At 39.4% G+C, this 21973-nt stretch overlaps 1 protein-coding gene across 5 annotated transcripts in view; it reads left to right on the top strand.

The window, feature by feature from the left end:
* Positions 1–14765, top strand: part of LOC145341003 (arf-GAP with coiled-coil, ANK repeat and PH domain-containing protein 2-like) — a 142331-nt gene extending 127566 nt beyond the window's left edge. For all 5 annotated transcript variants that reach the window (XM_080185674.1, XM_080185672.1, XM_080185675.1 and 2 more), the window contains 3 exons: positions 1937–2047; positions 3649–3707; positions 13433–14765. In XM_080185674.1, the coding sequence (XP_080041800.1) occupies positions 1937–2047; positions 3649–3707; positions 13433–13533 (271 nt within the window). In that variant the 3' untranslated portion in view covers positions 13534–14765. The remainder of the gene's footprint in view (positions 1–1936; positions 2048–3648; positions 3708–13432) is intronic.
* Positions 14766–21973: the final 7208 nt, after the last annotated feature.

Raw genomic sequence — 21973 nt, 5'->3', positions numbered from 1 at the left:
CACAACAGAAGTAAGACTCACCGGTCTATAATCCCCGGGGAAGTCTCTGTTCCCCTTCTTAAACAATGGGACAACATTCGCTAACCTCCAATCTTCTGGCACTATACCGGTGACCAACGATGACCTGAAGATCAGAGCCAGAGGCTCTGCAATCGCCTCCCTTGCCTCCCAGAGAATCCTGGGGTAAATCCCGTCTGGCCCAGGGGACTTACCTATTTTCAAACCCTCAAGAATATCCAGCACATCCTCCTTATCAACTGCAATACTGTCCAGTTTACAACCCTGTAACCCAGTGTTCTCCACAGCTACATTTATGTCCCCCTGCGTGAACACCGAAGAGAAATATTGGTTCAATGCCTCTCCAATCTCGTCCGGTTCCACACATAAATTCCCACTGCTGTCTCTAACTGGCCCTAATCTTGCCCTAACCAACCTTTTGTTCTTAACATATCTGTAGAATGCCTTAGGATTCTCCTTAATCCTATCAGCCAAAGTCTTCTCATGTCCTCTTTTAGCCCTTCTTAACTCTCTCTTTAACTCCCTCCTAGCCAATCTAAAGCTTTCTAGTGCACTACCTGAGCCCTCAAGTCTCATCCGGACATGAGCCTCCTTTTTCTTTTTAACCAGCGAATCAACTTTCCTAGTGCACCACGGTTCCCTAGCTCGACCAATTCCTCCTTGCCTAACAGGGACATACATATCAAGGACTCGCAATAGCTGCTCCTTGAAAAAACTCCACATTTCGGACGTTCCGAGACCCTGTAATCTCCTAGTCCAACCTATGCTTCCTAATTCTCTCCTAATAGCCTCATAATTACCCTTCCCCCAGCTAAAACTACGGACCCAAGGTTCATGCCTATCCCTTTCCATCACTAAGGTGAACGTAACCGAATTGTGGTCACTATCACCAAAATGCACCCCAACTTCCAAGTCTAGCACCTGGTCTGGCTCATTTCCCAGCACCAAATCCAATATAGCCTCACCTCTAGTTGGCCTATCAACATACTGAGTCAAGAAACCTTCCTGCACGCTCTGTACAAAAACTGACCCCTCTAATGAGCTAGAGCTATAGCTATTCCAATCAATATTAGTAAAGTTAAAGTCCCCCATAACAATTACCCTATTACTTTCACTCCTATCCCGGATCGTCTCCGCAATCCTTTCCTCAACCTCTCTAGAACTTTTAGGAGGTCTATAAAAGACTCCCAACAGGGTGACCTCTCCTGTCCTATTTCTAACCTCAGCCCATACTACCTCAACAGACAAGTCCTCATCAAACTTCCTCTCTGACACCGTGATACAATCCTTGACTAATAATGCTACCCCTCCCCCCCTTCTACCTCCTCCTCTACTCCTACTGAAGCATTTGAACCCCGGAACCTGCAACAACCATTCCTGACCCTGCTCTATCCATGTCTCTGAAATGGCCACAACATCAAAGTCCCAGGTACTGATCCACGCTGCAAGTTCATCCACTTTATTGCGAATACTCAGAATGGAGTTGAACAGTGTAAAATCAACAGTAATAATGAAAATACATTAAGAAGCCCAACCAGTCAAGGGTGAACAAAGTAAATATAAGGTTTTGTAGATATTTTGGAACCTTGGAGTATGCAGAAATAAATTCTGCAGAACATTTTCTCTTTGTTAAAAGGGTTGGATGGTGTTGATAATTCAGTCCATCAATATTCCCTACCCCATTAAAAGGCACCTGCTTTGACTATGTACCTACCCAAAATAGTAATGGTAAAATAAGGGATGTGGAGATCACATCTGTGTTTGTGTGTTGTGTTCCTGTGCTACATTGAATGAGTAAAAAAATGAATAATAAACAAAAATATGTATTCTTGTACGAAATATTCTTCAGTTTTACGTTTGGAAAATTGAATGCATTTGGTTTGTAACAAAACAATTATAATCTGCTTCTTTATCTCAGGCAAGTTTGTTTATTTCTGAAGCGGGGAGCTGATCAAGGTGCATTAGATGAAGAAGAGAAGGACCCGCTCACTATCGCTGTTGAAGCTGCAAATGCAGATATAGTTACATTGTGCGTATTGTATTTCTGGCGTTTGTTCTTTACATATTGTTTGCATTCTGCATACTTTGAAATTGGGAATATAGGAACAAGAGATTGAATAGTCTACCTCCTGAGACTGTTCCTTCATTTATTAAGATCATGGCTAATCTGAGTCCTAATTCTATTTTCCTGCCTTGGCTCAATATCCCTTAATATCCTTGACTAGCAAAAATCAATCACCAATTTAAACAAATTAGTGACGTATCCTCTACTGCTGCTTTGTGAGAGAGTGTTCCACACTTCTACCACCCTTCACATGAAGTGTTTTCTAATTACTCCCCTAAATGGTCTGGCTCTGATCTATAGTCATGTCTCCTTGCCCTAGATTCCTCCCAACAACAAAATTTTTTTTTCAGTCTGATCCTTTAAAAATCCTTTCAAAACTCTAAAATCTTAATCAAATTGTCTCTCTAACTTTCTATGTTCAAGATCCAGTTCGTGTAACCTCTCCTCTTTAGCTATGTCAAAGAATATTCGTCTTTTTTGGCTTGATGGCAGCATCCTGTCTGTGGTGAATACCACTCAAGTTGCTACTGCATAGTAGCAACATTAAACAGCTAGATTCACCTGTTTACCTCACCCTTCTGAGGTAAACTGGATACTTTTCAGGGCTGAAAGTGAAAGCCATTTATTAATTTACACAATATACAGCACAAAATGATCCAATCAGGGTAGCTATTTTTTCGGTGTGCCCTATTTCAGCTCCAAGCTTGCATGGTGAGCAAATAGCTCAGGCCCTATTTACAAGATTGCCAATAAGACCAATCTTGTAGCATATGGAACTGTAAGAATCTCAACATGTACATTGACAGGTGAAGGTAGGCTTGCGGTAAACAGTGGTAGTGAACCCCCTGGTAGATTTCTCAACTAGAACTAATGCACAGGACCCAGTTTTTTCAGACAGAAAGAACACATGCATACATTGCACATGTTTAAGCTAAACAAAATAAGTGACGGCTGTTCTATGACGCATTGCTTGGAGCACTTCCTTGACTGATTAGTGTTAAACTAATTTAGTCTGGACTAAATTTCAATCAATGTTTGGCAATTAACTGTCAATTATCTGATGCATTCTCCATCGCAACACCTCTATCAACCAGTGTCTACTTGTCAACCAATCAGCACTTTATTCTCATACAGTAGAAATTGAAGTTTGAGTTTCATGTTCAAAATCTCCGCTGCGCTCGATCTGCCTGTCTTTTTATTTGCCACTGTTAGGTTTGTTGAACAAGTTTTTATAGGTGAATATTGCTTTTTGGTTGCAGTGTAATTAACTTTCCCATGTCAAAGAAGTGAAGATAAAATCCAGGACGTAGTTTTCTATATAATAATAGGGACGAAATCACCTGACCAAAATGACAGGCCATAAAATTAAAATGATCATATCAACTATGGATTATTTATTACAGTATTCATTCTAAAATAGCTTTAATATCATTTTGTGTGTGTGTGTGCCTACATAAAATATTTGGAAAAGGTACATTTATTGTCACCAAACAAGTTGCAATTAATGTTTGGTTCTATCACACTTTATTATGTGCTTTTGCAAATTACAGTACTTTTTTTCATAGGTTGCGTCTAGCAAAAATGAATGACGAGATGCGAGAATCCGAAGGCCTTGGACAGTCAGGTCAATATTCCAATAACAGTCATACAGAGATGCAATATAAAAAATGCATGCAGGAATTTATTAGTTTGCAGCTGCAAGATTCTTGAGCCTTATTTAAAAAAGAGTTATCTAAATATCTACTGTTAGGGGCTGGGGAAAGGGATGGGAGCCTTATTAATCTTGTTATTTGGCAGTAGATGCCATTCTTAAAGGATGTATCTCACTTGGTTGGAGGACCAATATGGTAACCAGGTAAATCCCAAGGAAGTGTATCTTACGATCTGAAAAAAGCAGATACCAAAGCTATTTGGCAAATATAAGCAATGCACCTCAAAAAAATTACAGTATTTAATTACATTTTTTGTTTATTTCAGTCTTCTATATTGCATAACTTGAAGTTTAGGTAAAGATAAATAATGCATAAAAGTATGAACTAAAATTGACTTTTATTAGAATGATTGGAGGTTTGTCCTTAGTTTTCTCTTTTCCCACCCCAACCCAAAGGCTCTGATACTTGTGTGGTAAAATGGGCACTGATAGCTCACTGATACCTCACCATTCTTTGTGTTAGTTCAGCCAAAAGGTATGCAACCATGGAGTGCCTCACAGCCAATTCCAAACCCATCCTTACCTGATGCCCATAAACTTGCACTTTGCAGGAGGAGTCATTGGATAATAATCAGGAACAGGAACCCTGGCTGACTTTTTGCTTTGAAGCCCAGGTACTTGGAAGGAAATATTAGTATTCCCCTGACTCGTGGATTGGGGTTCAAAGCTGAGGTCACTTGATTTGAATGTTTTAGTACCACTTTAGATGGTGCATTTATCCAGTTGGCCATCAGAGGTGCAACAGATTCTGGCGATTTTTTTTTTCTGTTACATGCACACTTTTTCTTTTCTTGCACTTTAGCCCCAGTAGGCCCTTCTTGATTGGAAAACAAAATGTTTGTTTTAAATTTATTATTCCCTTGAAATTCTTAGCTGAGATCTGAATTTCGTCACAGCTGAAGTCACTGGAAGGAATTCATGGCCTATCAATAAGCAGCAATGCACAAACATAACACGTTATGGCACCTTGGCAGCCTGGTTTAGATATGGTTTAATTATTGGGAATATTTACGAAAATCTTGCCATTGAACTGGTTTTAAAATATAAACATCAATGTTTATTTTTAATTAAAGTCTGATAAAGAAGTGCAGTGTAAATGGAAAATATTGTGATTTCAGCCAGTTTCTATTTTTAACTGTGCTGTTACTTTCTTTTGTCAGAAAAGGACAGTACAATGTGGACATTAAGTATTATATATGGTATTTTTATTGCTTTGGATTTTTTAAAAAATCCAAGTTAATTCATATACTTCAAAAATAAAGCCATATTTTTCTCTGAATATTAGCAAATTTTATGAACTCATCTATTTTTGCATATGGTTTTGTTTGGTTTTCCTTTTGGCAATTTAAATTTATAAAATATTCCCAGGATTGAAGCGTAACCTAGTCGTACAAAATTAGGTAACAGTAGTAACGTTTTAAAATTTATTTTGATACATCTATAAAGGAAAATCATGATGTGGGAAAGTGTTGCTTAAATATGAGAGATGAATGACAGCAAGTTATTAAAAAGCATTGTTATTACTTGAGATTCTGTAACTAGCTGTAACAGTTTTGTAGCTGTGGACCATATCTCGTTAATAGTTATAAACTTTATTATGATAATAAATGAGCTCTGTAGTTTACTAGGAAGAGACCACAAGTAAATAGTTATGCACTTAAAAGAAAGCCATATGCAATGTTCTGTTTAGCTTTTATATTTAGCTTTGAGTTGTCAATCATGAAAGACAAATTGGTGCTACCAAATACATCTGATTTTTTTTCTTGTTATTGCTTTTAATCTTGTCTGTACTGTATTTGTCTTTTTGTATGTTGTGTGCCTTTGAGTTCCTAATCTCGATGGTAATAGCAGCTTTGCTGTATTTATGTACTTCCTGCACTTAATGCAGCATTGCTGTAAAAAGAAATGAAGCTCCTGATGTTGGGTTTAATATTCTTCTTGAGGTTAAGACTGCAAGTTTTTTTGCCACTAAATATTAAAATATGCTTTTAAGAAAAACAGCTGATAGGATTAACCTGCATTAATATTCCAAAGTTTATGCTACTTTAGTTGTCTGTATAATGTGATACATATCTCAAGATCTGAGTTAATTCAAACTCTTGCAGTTGTATTGGTATTTTTAGCAAATAACACTTTACTTACAACTCCTGCTTCAAATATAACTATGTTACCTTCACAGAAGTTTTCCAATTGTTTATGTTGATTATCAGCTGCCTTTGAGTATCATGCCATCTTTTTGGTTTGCAGGCTGATTTCTTAAAACAAGCATTACATTCAGATACTTTTTGAAATACTTTCCCAACAGGCCATCTTTGGGGATTGATTAACCTGTTCCTTATACTGAATGGCATAACGTTTCAGTACTTGTCTGAAAATTATTTCAGGCACAACCTTACAGAAAAAATTCTAAGTGTTGAACGAGCGAGAAAACGGGAGAGTTTCAGACTTTTTTTTGGGAGAGTTTGAAAATGCAATCTCATGGCATTTAGTACAAAATGTGATTCTCTCCAGGCTGGCTGCTAAGCTGTAGGAGCACCATTGCACAGGCACCATAATCTCCCAATATACTGGGAGATCTCCTGCTACCCCACGGACATTGCCAACACCTTCCTCAATCATGCCCCCCTGCAGTTTGCCCACTTCTCTCCCATCCTGGCAGAGTTCCCCTTTGCCGCCCTCATAGCTCCATCCCACAGGCTGTGCCCCCATTCAGACCATGTCATTAATATTTGAAAGGGCTTGAAGCCAATCTTGCTGGCAAAACAGGGTAGGATGAGAGAAGAATTGGCGAATGTGGACTGGGGGAGCGCGTTGGAAGGTAGGTCTGCTGAGGAGCAGTGGAGGATCTTTAAGGAGATCTTTCTTGGTGCTCAGCAGAAATTTATTCCGATGGTTAAAAAGGACAGTAGGAAGAGAGGTAATAAGCCGTGGATAACGAAGGAGGTGAAGGAAAGTGTTAAATTAAAAGCGGAGGAATTTAGAGTAGCTAAGAGCAGTGGGCGAGAAGAGGATTGGGAAAGGTTTAAATGTCAACAAAGATTGACAAAAAAGTTGATAAAGGAGGGTAGAAGAAGCTATGAAGCTGGGCTAGCACTTAATATAAAAAAGGATAGCAAGAGTTTTTATAAATATATAAAAAGGAAGAGGCTGGCTAGGGTGAACGTTGGTCCCTTAGCGGATGAGAAAGGGGACCTAGTGGTAGGGGATGGGGATATGGCTAAGGTCTTGAATAACTTTTTTGTTTCTGTCTTCACGGAGGAGGACGTGAATAATTTGCCGGGTGTTAGCGATGGAAAGGTGGTAGGACTGGAGGGTCTTAATGACATTACTGTTACTAGAGAGGTGGTGCGCGACAGACTGGAGGGGCTGATTGTGGACAAGTCCCCAGGACCGGATGGAATGCATCCGAGGGTTCTGAAAGAAATGGCGGAGGTGATAGTGGATGCCTTGGTGGTTATTTTCCAGACGTCGCTGGATTCCGGGGAAGTGCCGGAGGATTGGAAAACGGCTAATGTTACGCCGTTGTTTAAGAAGGGTGCCAGGCAAAAGGCGGGGAATTACAGGCCGGTTAGTTTAACGTCTGTGGTAGGTAAAATGTTAGAATCCGTCATTAAGGAGGAAATTGCGAGGCATCTTGAAGGGAATTGCTTGATAGGGCAGACGCAACACGGTTTCATTAAAGGGAAGTCGTGTCTGACAAATTTACTGGAGTTCTATGAGGATGTGTCTAGGGCGGTGGATAGAGGAGAGCCGGTGGATGTGGTCTTTCTGGATTTTCAGAAGGCGTTTGATAAGGTACCTCACAAGAGGTTACTGCAGAAGGTCAGAGGACATGGAGTTGGGGGTAGGGTGTTAGCGTGGATAGAGGATTGGTTGTCAAATAGGAGGCAGAGAGTGGGGGTCAATGGGTGCTATTCGGATTGGCGGTTGGTGACTAGTGGGGTGCCCCAGGGGTCGGTGCTGGGGCCTCAGCTATTTACCATTTATATAGATGATCTGGAGGAGGGAACCGAGTGTAGGGTGTCGAAATTTGCTGATGACACCAAGCTTGGGGGAAAGGCAAATTGTGCGGAGGGTGTGGAGAGTCTGCAGAAGGATCTAGATAGGCTGGGTGAATGGGCCAGGAAATGGCAAATGGAATTTAATGTTGGCAAGTGTGAGGTGGTCCACTTTGGTAGGAAGAATGGTAGGAAGGACTATTACTTACGTGGCGAAAAACTGCAGCAGGCGACGGTGCAGAGGGACCTCGGGGTCCTTGTGCATGAGTCGCAAAAACCCAGCCTGCAGGTGCAGCAGGTGGTCAGGAAGGCGAATGGGATGCTGGCCTTCATAGCGAGGGGGATTGAATATAAAAGTAGGGAGGTCTTGCTGCAACTGTATAGGGCATTGGTGAGGCCGCAGCTGGAGTACTGTGTGCAGTTTTGGGCGCCGCACCTGCGCAAGGATATTTTGGCCTTGGAGGGAGTGCAGAGGAGGTTTACTAGGCTGATACCGGAGTTGAGGGGGTTGAGCTATGAGGAGAGGCTGAATAAACTAGGCTTGTACTCGTTAGAGTTTAGAAGAATGAGGGGAGATCTCATTGAGACGTATAAGATGATGAATGGGATGGATAGGATAGAGGTGGAAAGACTCTTCCCGCTCAAAAAAGACAGTAGGACTAGGGGGCACAGCCTCAAGATAAAGGGGGGGCAGTTCAGAACGGAGTTGAGGAGGAACTTCTTCACTCAAAGGGTGGTGAATCTCTGGAATTCTCTGCCCGTTGAAGTGGTGGAGGCTGCCTCGCTAAATATTTTTAAGAAGCGGGTTGATGGGTTTTTGATAAGAGAGGGGATTAAGGGTTATGGGGAGAGGGCGGGAAAGTGGAACTGAGCCACGACAGATCAGCCATGATCTTATTGAATGGCGGGGCAGGCTCGAAGGGCCAGATGGCCTACTCCTGCTCCTATTTCTTATGACTTATGACTTATATGATCAAGAGAAGCAAAAATAGGGTGCATTTCTGATTTTTTTTGGCCTTCTGTCTGATCTTAGCACATCACCTCACCGAAAGTTGGGCGGGATGAGGTTGTAAGATTGCGCCCTTAAACTTTCCAGATCACAGTTGCACCTATAAAGTTGTCAGACATTTAAAACAGCAGTTGCTGCAATATTATTTAAAAATCTTAAGTCATGGTGAAATCTACATGTAGTATTTTTATGTCATAGGTGCAAATGGGCAAAATATTAATCGTATTGAAATTTGCAGTTGATTTGATTATATTTATAAACAACAATTACAACTTGCAATGAATTATGATTTTGCTTCTACCAGTGTTATATATGGATCTTATTGTATATGAAATTTTTGCATAACTTTATATTTCTGTTTAAAAGGAAAACTGCCAATTTGTTTTCAGCTTAGTTAGTGCTAATGATCATTACTCTGGTTATAAGTAGTTCTTGTTTTCCGGTATCTACTCATTTAGATTACTGGTTTTAAGATGAATTGATTTCTGATTCACTGCAGAAGATAATTGGTTCAAAAAACTGAAGTAAACCCAGTAAAACTCCTATTTTTCAGTTTTCACTTTCAAATAGAATTAATGGAAATACTAGCAGAATTGGAAACAAAATGAAATATGGAAATTTTTACATTACTCTGTGTAAAGTGAAGTGCTTTCAAGTTCTTATTTGTGAATATTAGTGGTTTTACGCTAAATATCCAACCTACTTCACTAAATTGTTTAAGATTTGAGTCATTTGAATTCTGAAAAATAGATTTTAAAAAATCAGATAACTATATTAGATTAGTATGAAAGAAGCATGAGACTCTGAATTAGATCAATATGTGGCAGTGAAATTAAATTAATCTCTATTTAATTGATTAGTAGCTGCATTATAATGCATACTATCGACTTAAATATGCACTTGGTCTAAAACATGTTCTTATAATTCCATTTCAACTAGCCAGAAATGGGGTTATCTTTTGTGTATTAAAGACATCTTATTTATTTACTTTTGCCAATCAGTTCTCCTCTTACTCTTCCTATTTCCCAAACACACACCATCTCTGATTGAGGGGACAAGCTGCTTCCAACTACCTCTCAGTGCCTCTCGAGCACTAACCCTTGTGTGATGTGTAGCAATAATATCAGGGGAAGTCACTTTTCCTCCTTTATGTGGGTTGCAATTTTGTCTATCTGGTACCTACCCAAATCAATGCCGATACTGCTAGAATGCAGTGGTTTAGCAAACTGGGATTGCGCGAACAAAGTCCCATAAAATGATGAGTCTGAACTTTGATGCTCTGCTGAGCTTTTGTGTGCCAGTGAGTAACTTTTTCCCACAGGAAGAAAAAAATGAAGGAAAGTTTTTTGGGGCTGCTGTTTGTGTAGTTCGATGAATGATTCAGGGCAGCATTGATGGAGGCCTAGCAGCAGAGTAACCATTGATGAGGAGGAGAAAGGAAATGTTTTTGGGGTTGAGGTTAAATTGGTGGGAAAGTCATCTTCCTAAAATGCAAATTCCAAAAGGCACATTTCTTAAATCTGGAATTAGTGGTGAAATAAAGAATTTGGAAGTTTTGAAGCAAATGTTTAAAAGTTGAAGCTGCTATCATCTTTCATACAAGCTGTCTCTTGATTCTTGCACTCTTGATTTCTATTTTTTTGCTGCTCTGAGGTTTATGCAGGTATGATAGTTATTACCTTGTGTGGTGTCTACATTTCTATTTTCTTTCAGTATTGTGAGCTATTTACTGATCATGTCAGAAATTTTTGCATGTCTTTTTTCCTATGGTACTATTTTACACTTGTACTGCTACGATGCTGCTCATTAACATTTTTATCTGAATCTTTTTTGACATGTAACATCTTTTTTGAATTCTCCACAACTAATTATTGTTAATTCTTGAGAGATAACAAATTATGCTCAATAAGCAATGTTGTAGCTGAGTTGTATTGAAAATCCCGCAATCCTTTAAGATATATTGACACTTTTCAGTGTAGTGTGTATGCGTTCCTTATATTGATGTTAGCAAGGTATTCTGTGAAGGGTGATGAATTACCTGATAATTCCAATATAGAGCCATGCTGTGGCTGTAATTCAGACAAAATAGTACCAAAAAATCTTTAATATATTCCATTCTGGTGCAGGTTTGCAATACACAAATTTGGACTTGAGATTCAGTTTGGGAGCGAATAATTGGGTTAAATTGTTGTGTTTTGATGCCATCTGAGCTTGTAGATTTGATTTTGTCCTTTACTTCTCTCCTGATCTCCATTGTCCTCTGTAGATTGGATCAAAATATACTGCTGCATTTGAAGAGTTAGCCTCCTTTTATCTGAGATTTCATTATAGCTGTTCTACATAACTTGCCAATACTTTGCAAAGTATTTAACGATAAAATATCAACAGTAACTCTTACAGCACCCTTTAATCTTTAAAGCAAAGTTCAAAATGCGTCAACTGGACATTGATACTGGAAAAGTTGAGAGGAAACAAAGAGATGATAACAAAAACATGAATGTTGTTTTACGTTGGGGGAAGTAGGAGGGAAGGTACATAGTTTAGTTCCAACAAGGTAGATTACATAGGAGAAGTGATGTTATGAAATTGGGTGTTTGACTATGCTGAATGTTGTGGAAAGGTTAATCAGTTACAGATAGCCCTGATGAAAACACATAATGCCTTCTCAGAGTCCATTATTAAGGATGAGATTTTGGAATACTTGGAAGTCCATGGTAGAATTGGATGAAGTCGGCATGGTTTCATCAAGAGGAGGTCATGCCTGACAAACCTATTTGAATTCTTTGAGGAGATGAAACAAGTTAGATAAGGAGAGCCAGTGGATGTAATCATCTTGGATTTCCAGAAGGCCTTTGATAAGGTGCTGCACAGGAGGCTGCTGAGTAAGATAAAAGCCCATGGTGTTAGAAGCAAGGTATTAGCATGAGTAGAAGATTGGCTGACTGGTAGAAGGCAGAGAGTGGAGATAAAAAGAATCCTTTTGTGGATGGCAGCTGGTAATGTGTAGTTCCGCAGGGGTTAGTGTTGGGACACAACTTTTCACTTTATACATCAGTGATCTAGATGAAGGAACTGAGGGCATTGTGGCTGAGATGATTCAAAGGTAGGTGGAGGGACAGGTAGTATGAGGTGGCAGGGAGGCTGCATAAGGACTTGGACAGGTTAGGAGAGTGAGCAAAGAATAGGCAGATGGAATACAACATGGGAAAGTGTGACAATATGCACTTTGGTAAAAAGAATAGAGGTGTAGACTATTTTCTAACGGGCGGAGAATTCTGAAATTGGAAGCGCAAAGGGACTTGGAAGACTTCTTGGGATTCTCTTAAAGTTAACTTGCAGGTTGAGTTGGTAGTTCGGAGGCAGATGCAATATTAGCATTCAGTTTGAGGACTAGAACACAAAAGCAGAGATGTACTGGTGAGGCTTTTTAAGGTTGTGGTCAGACCACATTTGGATTATTGTGACCAATTTTGGACCCCGTACCTAAGGAAGGATGTGCTGACCCAGGAGAGGGTTTAGAGGAGGTTCACAAGAATGATCCTGGAAATGAAAAGCTTGATGTGTGAGGAGTGTTTGAGGAGTCTGGGTCCATACTCGATGGAGTTTAGAAGGATGAGGGGGATCCCATTGAAACTTACAGAATACTGAAAGGCCTGGATAGAATGGATGTGTGGAAGATGTTTCCATTAGTAAGAGAGGCTAGGCTGTGAGGACGCTGCCCCAGTAAATGGGTGACCTTTAGAACCAAGGTGCGGAGGAATTTCTTCAGACAGAGGGTGGTTAATCTATGGAATTTCTTGCCACTGAAGGCTGTGGAGGCCAGGTCATTGACTGTGTTTAAGACTGAGATTGATGGGTCCTTGCTTGGTAAGGGAATCAAAGTATATGGGGAAAAGGCAGGAGAATGATGTTGAGAAACTTATCTGCCATGATTGAATGGCAGAGCAGTCTCGATGGGCCGGATGGCCTGATCCTGCTCCTTTTATCTAATGGTCTTATAGGTAGTGCAGAAGTCACATTAGAGCACAGGCTGTTGTTTGGAAGACTGGAGAAGCTGGACCAAAGAACATTTAAAGAAATATTTAGAAATATCAATTATTAATGGGTTTGATCAAGTAAATAAGGAAACTCTTACAAATGGCTGGTGTGTCAGGAATTAGAGAATATAGCTTTGGGAAAAAGAATCATTGGGGCAATGAGCCTTTGTTGTAAGCAGGGAGTGGCAATGGTTTGGACTGCATTACCTGAATGAACGGTGCAACCAGATCACAACTTTCAGAAGGGAGTTGGATACGTAGTAGAATTGGGAAATTTTCAGGGTTGTGGCATAATTGACAATTATATGATGAAATGCAAGTTATACGAGAAATAAAAAGCAGGTTTTCTAATTTAAATGCTTTAAAACATAAAAACATTCAGTAGATGTTTGGTATAAATTGACATTGTAGAATGAAATGTAACTTATACTAGAAATAAAGCATATTGTATAATTTTATGAAGTGCAATTTATTCTAGTTCTAAGATTGTGCATTTTACAGATGTGTATACTGTTAGATTATCATAAGTTACAATTTTAAAAATATTTTATGAAATTATTTGCTTCAGTAACTCAAAATTTTATCTTCTTGCAGGTGATGCAACCTACCAGGATATTTTCAGAGACTTTTCCCATATGGCCTCACATAACCCAGAAATATTAAATCGTTTCCCGCGGCGATCAGAGACTGATTAAATTTTCTCACTCGAGAGCTGTAATCATTCTTTTGGTGCAATCATCTTGAAGCATATTCATCAGTTCATCTCATTATCCATACCAAAAATAAATTGAAGATTTGAGTTTTGAAGAAAACAATTATATTTGAAGGAGCTTTTTACTGCAGCACCCACAAACAGCTGCCGTGATTTATTCTACTTGGGAGTGTGGTGTCTATGCAAATGATCAACCTTTGCACTTTTTTTGTCATGTTTTGAATTGAAAGTAAAATCTTCCAAGGTTTTCACCAGTGGGAGATGTGCAAATAGAATGGGTGTTCAAGTTGAACAGTAGTTTTGAAATTTTTGTGCGTACCCAAATTATAGAAATAATTCAATTTATTTACTCACAAGCCTGTTTTTAACCCATTTTAAAATACGCGAACTGACACGGATATTGCAATGTTTCAACTGCAGTGCAGTTGTGTACATCTCTGAACAGGGAAATATGGTAACACCAGTGCTTTTTGGAGCAGTAAATTTGTATTAGGACTGTACCCCTTTTTGAATTTATTTCCTTTTGCTGAAAAGTTAATACCAGTTATCTGTTGTTTCAGGAAATATTTTCATATTTTCAAGTTTTGTACATCTCCAATAAATTTACTACAGTGTAGAGTTACCGATCTGGTATCCCCGAAAACAAATCTACAACCATACATCTGTAATTGTATATACACTTAAAAATAAAATCTGTCATATTAAGATAAATTGGTAACGGGAATTGAAATTACTGGATGACTACCTGCATGTTGTACCATTAAATCAGTTGATGCAGTAAACAATATATCATCAGCAACAAAATCACTTTCTTTTTTAGTTTGGTTTTCTATTCTGAAGATATCAATCAGTTGTCGAAGTTATACACTCTGTACAACTCCGGCCAAACATCAATGTTTCCTATTCATTTGCCAGTAATCAAATCATCTTCAGTAAATGAAAATGCAGGTAAATTAATATTCTTGGTTGATTTTGTTTACCAAAGTTCAAGGAACTAGATCGAAGCAGCCTTTTAAATAAATTTTTATTTAGTGATGCTGCCAAAGAAGGAACACCTGATTTATTCCACGTTCTTGTGTTGTAAAAGGCTAATAAAAGGTAGAAACATAGAAAATAGTAGTAGTAGACCATTTGGCTCTTTGAGTCTGCTCCTCCATTCATGGCTGATTATCAAATTCAGTATTTTGAATCTGCCTCCCACCACACCCCCCACCCCCCCACCCCCCACCCCCAACCATATCCCTTATCCCCAAGAGCTATACCTATATGCAGAACTTTAGCCCTTGAGGAGCTATATCTATATATAGAGCTTCTTGAAATTAAGATGAAATGTTCAGAATAAAGCTTCCTGGAAAACCACGTTTTTAAATTCTCACATTAAATGTTTTTGCCTCTGTTGAAGAAATAGATAAGTAGGCATTCCGATGAAATTTCAGAATATCTTCAGAGATTGACAAACTCGAACCTTATTTTTTAGTGATGTAGTTTTCTGTTTTGTTTTGGTGCTTGTTTTAGTACATTTGTACAGAAAAATTTATATTATTATTAAAACTCCAATGGAAATGTATTGAAAACACAATGGGCTACATTATAAACATCAAAGCAGTTGTACATTGTAACATGTACATTACTTATATTTCAGTTTAATGTTTGATATGACTGTTTGATAGGCCTACAAGCATTTGAAAACTGTTTTTAGGTCAATAGGCATTACTGCATGGAGTGATTGTGGATTTGCCTCATAATCAGATCCATTACACCAAAACTGAATAATAGTTCTTCATAGTTTGAAATTGAAATAAATGTATTCATTCTTATTAGTTATTGAATTGAATCTCATATTTATTGTATATATCAACTTTTCTGTATTGAGCATTTTTGTTCATATTGTAGAATAATTATATACAAAGTTACTGAAAAGCTTGTATTATACATTCCATGAACAGTAAATATGCATTTAATTCTTAAAACTGCAGTAAGGCTTTTGTATTTCAATGGCTGCATTACTGTTTTGAGTTTTAACTTAATGATTTTCCAGAGAATGCAGGGATGTGAACTCAATTCACTATTGCCTGTTTTATGCCTGAAAATCAGGTGGCCAGCAGCTAAAAAAAGGGAAGGTAGATGAGTAAGGTGGTAAATGTACCGTGCTCATCCTATACATAGAAACATAGAAAATGGAAGCAAGAGTAAGCCATCTGGCCCTTTGAATCTGCTCCACACTCATTTTGATCATGGTTGACCATAAATCCAATATCTTGATCCTGCCTACCATACTTACACAGGCCAGTAAGTGGGTGGAACATGTAACACTTAAGTATGCAAATTGGATTCTGTAAAGATGCTCGTTCACTAGTGTACGGAAAACAACTTGTTTATTTACAGGTTAAAACTAGGCAGAGGCTTGCTGCAATCAGCTCCTGTGATAACTCCAGGTACAGAGGCCCAACCTGTAACCATTACTCTCAGACTGATCCTTAAAGGATCAATCACTGCAGGTTCTTATGCTAGTTGTAACTAATTGGAACGTTCTTTCAGGGAGCCGGTACATGCACAATAAACCAAATGGCCTTTGTGCTACATGATTATAGGATTTGAGTACAAATGGGCTGAGCAGGCACCATGTCCACTTGGCTAGATGTATCAGGCTTTGAGCACCTTAAAGGAACCTCGATTTTTTTTTTAATGTCCAGATAGAACAGGAATGTTCTCCTAGGACCAACAAGAAACTACTTTCTCAGGAGACCAGGAAATATGGCATGCCCTCTGTAATTCTCACCAACTTCTACAGACGCACCATAGAAAGCATTGCTTTTGATTGTATCACAGCATAGTGTGACTTGTGCTGTCCAAGACTGTAGTAAATTACAACAAAGTGCAGTCCATCACTCAAAGCAGCCTCCCATCTATTGACACTACCTACACTTCTCCTGTCTCAAAAAAGTAGCCAGCATAATCAAGGACCCTACGCACGCTGGACATTCTCTCTGCCACCTTCTTCCATCAGGAAAAAGATACAAAAATCCGAGGATATGTACCAACACGCTGTAAAACAGCTTCTTCTCTGATGCCATCGGACTTTTGAATTAAGTTGATTTTTTTTACATCTTAGCTATGACTGTAACACATACTGCACGCTCTCCTTCACTATAAATGGTATGTTTTGTCTATATAGTGTGAAACAAACAATACCTTTCATTGTATACTAACGTGACAATAAATCAAAAGAAGTTCAGCCTATTCCAAGGCCTTTCCAGTGATCACCTAATTTCCTGTTCTCTTGTCTGCTATATCTGATGTTTCCTGGCAGCATTAAATGAGGCCCAAAGCCAAATTTGCCTGAAGCTTAAGGTCAGGTTGTTGCTGATTGATTTTGTGTCCACTGTGGGAGCATGCAAGTTTCTTCAACAAGAGAGATAGTGTCTTCGCATTTTCATTTAGGTTCTTAAAAAAGTGGTTATGTTATTACTACATTTATGACTCTTTGATAGCAACATTCATGTTTTCTTAGTTGTGATAGACACATTGAGATTCAATATTTTCTAGAAACAATTTTGAATATTATAAGCAAGTGCTGTCAGGCGTCAGATTTCACTTTCCTCACATAGAAAGCTCCACATTCTCTCCTTCACTGTTGACAGACCCCCAAAATCGGCATGGCGGTACAGTGGTTAGCACTGCTGCCTCAAAGCATCAGGTACCTGGGTTGGAATCCCAGCTCAGGTCACTGTGTGGAGTTTGCATGTTCTCCCGTGTCTGCATGGGTTTCCTCCCACAGTTCAAAAGACGTGCTGGCATTGACCTGAACAGGCGCCGGAATGTGGCGACTAGGGGAATTTCACAGTAACTTCATTGCAATGTTAATGTAAGCCTAACTTATGACTAATAAATAAACTTTAAAATCATTGGCTGACCAAAACTCAGATTTATGTCCCAAGTTACATCACACATCTGGTTTACCTTATTGAATTGTGCCAAGTCCAATTACCAGATTAAATGATACTCATTGATCCCCTCCCTTCCCCTCCCCTACCACCCCGAGTCCCCCAAGAAAGTAATGAATGAAGTTATGGAATTTAATTCCCAAAGCACCAATGAAAAAGCTTACATAGTATTTTGGGAAAACATAATCTGATTTTTTGCATTCATGGTAAATGAGTGGTTGTGATATTATTCCTACAATACATTAAGATCAGTATTTGTAGAATCACAAAATTGTTACAGCACAGAAGGAGGCCAATCTACCCAGCTCTCCAAATGAGCATTATGACTATGTGCCATCTTCTAGTTTTTCCCTGTCCCCTTGCACATCATTGATATTAAATTAATCATCTAATGCCCACTTGAATGCCTTGATGGAAGTGGTCTCTGCCACACTTGCAATACATCCCAGACCTGAAATACGTTTTTCTCACAGCTTATTTGTTTTTTTGTTGCAAATCACTTGAAATCTCTGTTCTTGATCCTCTTTATGAGCAGGAATAATCTCTCCCCATCAACTCTATCCCCTCATGATTTTGAACACTCCTATCAAAACACCTCTTAGTTTTCTGTCCAAAGAGAACAATCCCAACTTCCCCAATTTATCCTCATAACTGATGTTACTCATCCCTGGAACTGTTATTGTATCAGTAATGTTATATAGCTAATCCCATGCTGACTTTGAAATGTTACCTTTGTCTTTTGTTACTTTTTTACCAATTTTAAAATGGCTCCAGTTAACTTAATTACAGGCTCTGATCACTAGATGGTGCTGCATTATTGGTCAGAATGCTTTCTGGAAAAATGTTGTATCATTTAACTTGAATTCTAATGTCCAAAACAAGGATTTAAATAGAATCATAGAATTATGACTGTGAAGAAGAAGGCCATTCTGCATATTGAGTCTGCACCAGATGTGTTCCCTCCCTATCCCCACAACCCCACATATTTACCCTGTAATTCCCCCTAACAAAAAGGGACAATTTACCATGGTCAATCCACATTACCCACACACCTTTGGCCTGTGGGAGGAAACCCACACAGACATGGGGAGAATGTGCAAACTCCACACAGTCATCTGAAGCTGGAATTGAACACGAGTCCCTTTAAAAACTACTTTAAATTAAAAACTTCATGCTATGGTGATACAAGTTTTTTTTTAAAAGTTTTACTTGAGAGCTTCAACCTCTTAAAAGTTTGGACTTGTTCTTGATATGTTTGTTCCCTATTGGAACACCATTAGCTAAATTTTGGTGATGCTGCACATGCACTTGCTGCTGTAAGTACTTTTTCCCTGTTATATATCAAAAGTATGAATCAGCCAAATTGGTGATTCCCATTTCCAACAAAATCCGTTTAGTTGAAGGCTTGCAAGCCCTAGTGCATTGAAACTCAAAAATCCTCTTCCTCGATGCTTCTAAATTCTAAATAAGATGTCCCCTACTCGCGGCAAATTGCATTTGTGACTCTTGAAGTATTTCAAGTAATTTTGCAGATTTCTGAGACTTTTCTGTCTGCAGGCTTTCAATGTATAAAGCAGGGAATATAATTTTTATTAAATAACTGAGTTTAATGCCCATTCTCTGGATCAAAGTGTTAACTCCAATTGTTGGTATCCCCCATTGTTTAAATCAGCCTTGCACCTCATACAGGCTTCCATTTATTTTTGTATGGGGGGTTATGGGGATAGGGTGGAAATGGCCTCCTGCACAGTCAGAATTCTATAATTCTATTTAAACCCTTGTTTTGGACATTAGAATTCAAGTTAATGATACAACATTTATCAAAAGAAAAAGGTTTAATTCCACCAATGTATAGTTTGTGCGATCATCAATGCAAAGGGAAGAGAAGCGAATGCAACTGATTCTCTGACAACGACTAGACAGGTAAGAATGGAACCAGGTGAGAGCAGTCCCATCCAGCTGGTGGACAGCAGAGAGGTGTTGGCGGAGGATGGTGCAGTCAACTCGTGTCAAAGCTACAGGCAGGTTGAGAAGGACAAGAAAGGATAGCCTACCTTTGATAGGTTCTCATTTATGTCTTTGACATAAGTTGCTCCTGTATTGTAGAGAGGCAAAAACCTGATTGGATTAATTTAAAAGGGAAGCTCTGAGAAAGTTAGGTTCTGATTTAGATGGTGATAACACATTCAAGAATCTTCTGGTGGAAAGGGAGGTTGGTCATAGCTTATGATAGTGGGGTCAAGCATTGGCCGTTTGAGAAGTGGAGTAAGTAATGATGGCAGATTGTAAGGAGTGAGGAACAGTTGATGAGAGAGAAACGTTAACATTATCAGCTAATGCGGGGATCAGGATGGGGAGGTTGTTTCATCAGCAGGTTAATGGGCATAAGGCCAAGAGAGCAGTAACTAGATCTCATGGGAAATGAGGTGAGTGAAACTAGAGTAAAATGGATATTCAAGGCTAAGTGGTCTTACAATCCTAGCTGATACTACTGGGCGGGATGGAACCCTGACTCAAAAGGCTGTAATTTTAGAAAATGTGGATGAAGAGAGTCAGGGGACTGCTGGTGAACGGGTCACAGTGTGGAGGTACAGTAGGGATGATATACAGCCAAATATAGAAGAAAAACCAAGTCGTTCAGAAGTCAGAACAAAGAGAGACATGTTTAGGCAAAAGGGAGTTCAGCAAGGCTGGGTGGCATTTTAATGCAAGGAGTCTCTGGGTAAGGCTGATAACTCGGTGTTGATTAACACATTGGAAGTATGATATTGCTAACACAGAGACATGATTGAGGGAGGGGCCAGACTGGGAGCTCGATATACTGAAGTATAGAATCATCAGATGAGTCCGGGGAGGAATAAAAGTGTTGCAGTATCGATCAAGGAGTCAATCACTGCAGTGAGGAGGGAAGATATCTTAAGCTGCTCAATTGATGCCATATAGATGGAACTTAAAAACAGAAAGGGGGCAATCGTGTTGCTGGGAGTGTTCTATGGGACCCCAAACAGTCAGGAAGAGACTGTTGGCATAGGTAGCTGGGCTCAGGTGGATCCCTTGAAGAGTATTGAGGGTGGAGTAGTAGAGTTAAAAGAGAAATCAGGAGAGCAAAAGGGGACAGGAGATTGCTTTGGCAGATGAGGCAAAGGCGAATCCAAAGAGAATCTACAATTACACAAAGGGCGAAAGAGTAACTTGGGAAAGCGTGGGGCCTCTTAAGGACAAAGAAAGTCACCTATGTGCAGATCCACAAGAGATGGGTGAGATCCTAAATGAATATTTCTCATCAGTATTTATGTATTTAAGATATGAATGTTAGGGAATTTGGGGAAAGAGTGATGTCTTGGAGTGTAAATATTACAGAGGTGGTGGTGCTGGAAGTCTTAAAGCACATCAAGGTAGATAAATCTCCAGGACTTGAAGTGTATCCCAGGATGTTGTGGGAGGCTAGGGAGGAAATTGTGGGTCCCCTAGCCAAGATATTTGAATCATCGACAGCCACAAGGAAGATTGGAGGGTGGCAAATGTTGCACTTTTCTTTAAAAAGGGCTGCATGGAAAAGCTTGGGAACTACAGACCGGTGAGCCTCACATCTGTAATGGGTAAGTTGTTCAAAGGTATTCTGAGAGACAGGGTCTACAGGCATTTAGAGATGCAAGGACTGATTAGGGACAGAAAGCATGGCTTTGTGAGTGGAAAATCATATTTCTCAAATTTGGTTGAGTTTTTCGAAGGGGTAACCAAGGAGGTAGATGAGGGCAGTTGATGTTGTAGCGAATGTTGTCCCATTGTTTAAGAAGGGGAACAGAGACTTCCCCGGGAATTATAGACCGGTGAGTCTTACTTCTGTTGTGGGCAAGGTTTTAGAAAAAATTATTAGGGATAGGATTTATAGTTATTTAGACAGTAATGAATTGATTGGAGATAGTCAGCATGTGGAGGGTAGGTCGTGCCTTACTAACCTTATTGAGTTCTTTGAGAAAGTGACCAAAGAGGTGGATGGGGGTAAGGCAGTTGACGTGGTGTATATGGATTTTAGTAAGGCGTTTGATAAGGTTCACCATGGAAGGCTTCTGCAGAAAATGCAGATGTATGGGATTGAGGGTGATTTAGGGAATTGGATCGGGAATTGGCTAGCGGATAGGATACAGAGGGTAGTGGTTGATGGTAAGTATTCGTCATGGAGTTCAGTTACAAGTGGTGTGCCTCAGGGATCTGTTTTGGGGCCACTGCTGTTTATAATTTTTATTAATGATCTGGATGAGGGTATAGTTGGGTGGATTAGTAAATTTGCTGATGACACCAAAGTCGGAGGTGTGGTAGATAGTGAGGAAGGGTGTCATAGTTTACAGGGAGACTTGGACAAGTTGCAGAGCTGGGCCGAGAGGTGGCGGATGGAGTTTAATGCGGAAAAGTGTGAGGTAATTCACTTTGGCAGGAATAACGGATGTGTAGAGTATAGGGCTAACGGTAAGACTCTGA

Source organism: Carcharhinus amblyrhynchos, chromosome 3 (genome assembly GCF_965287045.1).
Source record: "Carcharhinus amblyrhynchos chromosome 3, sCarAmb.v2.hapA, whole genome shotgun sequence".
Lineage (NCBI taxonomy): Eukaryota > Metazoa > Chordata > Chondrichthyes > Carcharhiniformes > Carcharhinidae > Carcharhinus > Carcharhinus amblyrhynchos.
This window is presented reverse-complemented; position numbering and strand designations above follow the sequence as displayed.